Here is a 4883-nt window from a genome sequence, read left to right on the forward strand (position 1 = left end):
GACGATGCTTCCAAATTTTCTAATAATTTATTTACCAATTATAAAATTGTGTCAATATGTTTCACAAGTTGGGGGCTTAATCGAAAATGTATCGATTGAGTAAACAATAATTTGGACAGTTATATTGTCATCTTCATTATGCGTACCTACATATGTACGCATATTATTCGTTTTCATTGCGTTGACCTTCTGAAATATGAACGACGTCGTTTCCAACATTTCCAATATGCACAACACCTTCGCAATGAGACGAAGCGTGCAAAAATAGTCGTGACTTTTAACAAGCAAATACCACCGTTTGACGTCATTTGTAGTGTTTAGTTTACACCATTACCCCCGCTAACAAGGTAGTGGTTTGTTTGAAACTATTTTTTACAGATGTATCATATACGCAGATGCAGATGGAATATTAGATATCATTTTTTATAGAAAACATACTATTGAATTAAAGATGATTTGGTATTGCAAGGTGCTAACTTTACGTATATTCTGTCCCATCTCGCGCCTATAAAGGTCTGTTCATACCTATCCAACACGACCCGTATCCTGCAAGTGCGGATAGTATTATTTGGTACATTATATGGACGTATTCATACTCCATTCGCGCATGCGCATTTACGCATTCATGCGCGTCCATATAGAATGTACGAAAGAATACTGTCCGTACTTGCAGGATTCGGGTCGTGCTGGATAGGTATGAACAGACCTTAACACGTTAGATTTCGTGATAAAGAGGGGGGGGGGGGATCTGTACATAGATACATGTGTATGAACATATATACAAACATATCTTGCATTGTTTGTACAAATTTTAGTAGATCAATCATCCTTTTACCTACATATATTTTGTTATCTGGGATTTTCCCAGCTTCGAATCCTCAGATACTATCCTCTCTCCCTCCCCCTTGTCTCAACAGCAAAATATCTCCTAGTTATTTTGCAAATACAAATGAGATTGAGCTATTGGCAGAGATTGTGTTGTAGGAAAACCGTGTTATAGGAATTATTTGAGAGGATAGTGCACGTGTTATAATGGAGACGACAATATACACAATCAAATTGTATCTTAAGCGGAGCCACATTCAATAATAATTTTAAAACAAAATTTATTCAAAAATATATATTTTCCATTAAACAAAGAAAATTGTATAAAAAATTTATTTCGTATAAACTAATGGTTGTGGCTATTTGCAAGTACTATATCTGCAAATCATTGGCTATTTGCAGGTACTACATATGCGAATTATTGGCTATTTGCAGGTATTATATCTGCGACAGGCGCAAAGCCTTCTGCGCATGCGCGTGAAATGTCACTGTCAGCGTGTTTACTGTTAAAATTTTGTTTTAAACCTCTTAAAATTTAGTCCGAACTCGTAAAGTGACGTAGAGTAAAAAATATAATCCAAATTAGTTAATATTATTAATTCTTAGAAAATTATTATCATATACAACGTATAATACTTACATACAAGTACAAGCCGCGAACCAGCTAAATGATATAATAACGTGCGAAATTTATTTGCCTCATGTATAATGAACGATTGATTAAACAAGTACAGCATACATTAAATGTAAGAAATTATAATCGGATTATAAGTTCACGCGCATGCGCAGAAGGCTTTGCGCCTGTCGCAGATATAGTACCTGCAAATAGCCACAACCTAAACTAATAGTAAGATTGTTTTCAGATCTTTTATGGTTCTTGCTCCGGATTTAAGCCCAATTTTTTCATCTCTACAGCCATCTCAAATAAATAATCAAAGCATTCAGTCCTAAAAATAGCAAAATATCATGCAAATTCACTGTCAGAATATTTTAGTATAATCCATCAACTTATTATTGAATATATCTGTATATTACATTGTTTTTGCAGACTTCCATGTATCACCCCATACATAAACACCGTGTCTTCTGACTAGTATGGCACTCGTACCGGGATATTTGCCCAACGCTTCGTCCATACTAGATGCCAAATCTTCTTCGAACGGTGTATTTTCTATGATGGGTATAATTAATTTCTCATCATAGTGAAGATTTCTCCCTAATGATGCATCTTTAATTCCCTAAAATAAACAATTTCAAAAAATTATCACAATTGTATACATATGCAAATTTATTATCATTTTAACAGGGGATACATATATATATATATATATATATATATATATATATATATATATATATATATATATATATATATATATATATATATATATATACTTTGATCATTTCTTGGTGGGTTATGCAGAATTCTTGGCCAGGCCAAAGCAATGTAACTCGGACAGCATGTGGTGAATGAGTGTGAATCACAGCTCCTGCATTTCTGGATCGATATGCTAACATAAAAAGAGGAGTACATTGACTTTTCTTCAAACTGAAAATAATATAAATCATTCAGAATTTGGATGGTGTTAAATTTTATATAGAGTTACAGGAATTTTTCATCAAACTTTTTTTCAGATGGAGGTAGCTCTAAGTCTTCATTATTGATCGTTTGCACAAACATTTCATCTGGTTGCATCCGCTCTTTTTGCACTCCAGATGGTGCAATATATATTTTGTTCCTAAAAAATATTCATAATTACAATACAAGACTTTCATGTTGAAAGGTTACTTATGAGATTATGAAATATCTTATATGTAGGTATATATTTAGTAAACATATTGACAATGTTGTAGCTCGAGCGTCGAAGGCCCTCGGGTTCGTCATCCGGTCCTCCAAATGCTTTACTTCTATAAAATCATACAAAATACTATATTGTGCATACGTAAGAAGTATTGTTGAGTTTGCATCCCAAGTTTGGAACCCAGATTACTCTGGTGCAAGAGACAGATTGGAGCGCATTCAGAAGAGATTCCTGAGGTACGTCAGTAGCCGTTTTGGATTAACCTATACTTCCTATGAAGATGCTTGTAGGTGTCAGCATCTACTTCCTCTTGTCAAAAGAAGGGAGATAGCTGACATCTCAACAATTTTGAACATCCTTAACGGCTCGATTGACTGTCCTCAATTATTGAGCAGACTATCATTGCGTGTACCAAATAGAATGACTAGATGTAATGAGCTCCTTTACATACCTAATACTTTTTCTAATTATGGAAGAAGCTCATTCATCTGGCGTGCAAGCTCCACCGTCAACACACTAATCTTAACAATTTCTATGTTTGACTTATTTAATATTAATGCTATACAAGCTAGAGTAATTATTGCAAATTTGTTTTTCGATGATTAATTTTAATGAAAGTTTATGATTATGATTATGAATTTTTATTTTGATGTATTTATTTTGTCTTTTTGTTTTTTGTTATATATTATATTTTTTATATTATTTCATAATTTTTATCATATTATTATTCTTATTATTCTGATATTTTTATTATACTGTTATTTCTATTTTTTTTCTTTTTTTGTTTTCTTTAACTATCTTACTCTATTATCATTTTTGTTTCTTATTTTAAATGTTTGAGCTTTTCTTTTTTTACCTATATGTGAAAATTATTAATGGTTTACTTAACATAATTATATTTTTTTTACTATCAATCTAATAAACTGTAAACTGTAAATTTTCCAAATAAATAAAATAAAATAAAATAATATTCATACTCGTATTTGATTGAAATTCCTCCACCGGTCCCGGTAACCCAACCCAAGTGATAAAATTGTCTGCATAATTCTGGAATCAAATTCCTAGGATGTTCCTGAAAAATAAAAATATAAACAGATTTTATTCAAGTATTATATCAAAGTTCACAAAACAATCTTTATCTCGATTTAACCTTTTAACCTTCATACAATGTATTAAAATTTAAGATATATTTAAAAATTAATGTTTATTTATATGAATTTACAAATATACAAGGATACTTATTTATAAAATTAAGAGAAAAGCTTTAGTATGTTTTTAATATTAACCTTGGGTAGATTATTCATTCTATTCCTATATATAGGGCCAACACTAACAGACCACTACAACATTCCCTGACTGAAATCAACGAGAAATGTCAACTTAAAATCTAGTCTAAATTGAGAGCCGTTTACCACCATGTACTTTCAGTGTACGTATTGTCAAAAGTGGTAAACGGATTATTGCGCAAATTGCGATCGCGCGCACGATAATTGTTGCCACAATCGCGAATACAGAATATCTGGCACTCGAGTTCTCGTTGACTGAAAAGAAGACTGGACTGAATTGGAATGTGTCGTTATCTGTCGTAGGAATTCTCTTGGTTCTATGCTCCTCGTCGAATCACAGCCAGCTGTACGAGCTGGCGGGAGAAATGGACCCGGTCATGAGGTTCTTCCTCTACGGAGACGGCTTCTGGCTGTTCCGTAAACAGTGGCGTATGAAGAGAACGGGAGCTCCAGGAACTGTACAGCTACTACTAGGCATCAAATGCACGTGGACCGCTCGGCTCTCCGGATGCAGTGAGACACACGACTGTGTCCCTTGAAGGTCTGGTGACAAGAGAGACTAGAACAGGAAGAAACTGGTCTCGATCGTGTCCATTGGAAGTCCTATGGCCAATAGAGCGATTCTCTTCTTGCACGCGCCTGGGAAGCTACGTCCGGGGAGTGGGGGTATCAGGATGCCAAGCTAACTTTTGGCAATGTTGCCAACTGAGGACGACGTAGCGTTATAACGGGTCTACCTTGCGGGCCCGAAAGTGAAACGCCAAGGCAAAGATCGAAAATCGAAAGATCTTACGTCGAAAGATAAAAAAAGGGTGCATGGTAAACGGTACTATGTATATATAATATATATGAGTGGCATGCGATGAAATTATCTCTCTTTTTGTCATACAGCCTTGTTTAATTTGCGCGCGCAGAATACGGGAGGAAAAGCCTGTTCCTCTTGTTCCTGTTGTATCCTGCTCGCGCAAAT

The 4883-nt window shown here is 34.4% G+C and overlaps 1 protein-coding gene across 2 annotated transcripts; it reads right to left on the reverse strand.

Moving 5' to 3' along the window:
- Positions 1 to 1096: 1096 nt before the first annotated feature.
- LOC143916480 (putative methylthioribulose-1-phosphate dehydratase) lies at positions 1097 to 4021 on the reverse strand. Of its 2 annotated transcripts, none has more exons than XM_077437608.1 (7): positions 3914 to 4021; positions 3605 to 3699; positions 2451 to 2564; positions 2221 to 2374; positions 1861 to 2063; positions 1645 to 1772; positions 1097 to 1269 (listed from the first exon to the last, which is right to left on the reverse strand). In XM_077437608.1, exons 1-6 carry the CDS (start codon positions 3929 to 3931, stop codon positions 1694 to 1696), a joined length of 663 nt encoding a protein of 220 aa, XP_077293734.1. In that variant the 5' UTR covers positions 3932 to 4021; the 3' UTR covers positions 1097 to 1269; positions 1645 to 1693. The 2 variants fall into 2 exon arrangements, with proteins under 2 accessions (XP_077293734.1, XP_077293735.1); XM_077437609.1 differs by having other exon boundaries at positions 1112 to 1287; positions 1659 to 1772; positions 3914 to 4015.
- Positions 4022 to 4883: the final 862 nt, after the last annotated feature.

This window comes from Arctopsyche grandis, chromosome 9 (genome assembly GCF_051622035.1).
Source record: "Arctopsyche grandis isolate Sample6627 chromosome 9, ASM5162203v2, whole genome shotgun sequence".
NCBI classification, from domain to species: domain Eukaryota; kingdom Metazoa; phylum Arthropoda; class Insecta; order Trichoptera; family Hydropsychidae; genus Arctopsyche; species Arctopsyche grandis.

Bases quoted from the DNA above. Each gene is read 5' to 3' on its own strand.
- LOC143916480 (XM_077437608.1), bottom strand. The intron at 2,064-2,220 runs GTATATATATAT...TGTTTATTTTAG, and splicing joins CCCACCAAGAAATGATCAAA to GGAATTAAAGATGCATCATT. The intron at 1,773-1,860 runs GTAATATACAGA...TGCTATTTTTAG, and splicing joins TGGAAGTCTGCAAAAACAAT to GACTGAATGCTTTGATTATT.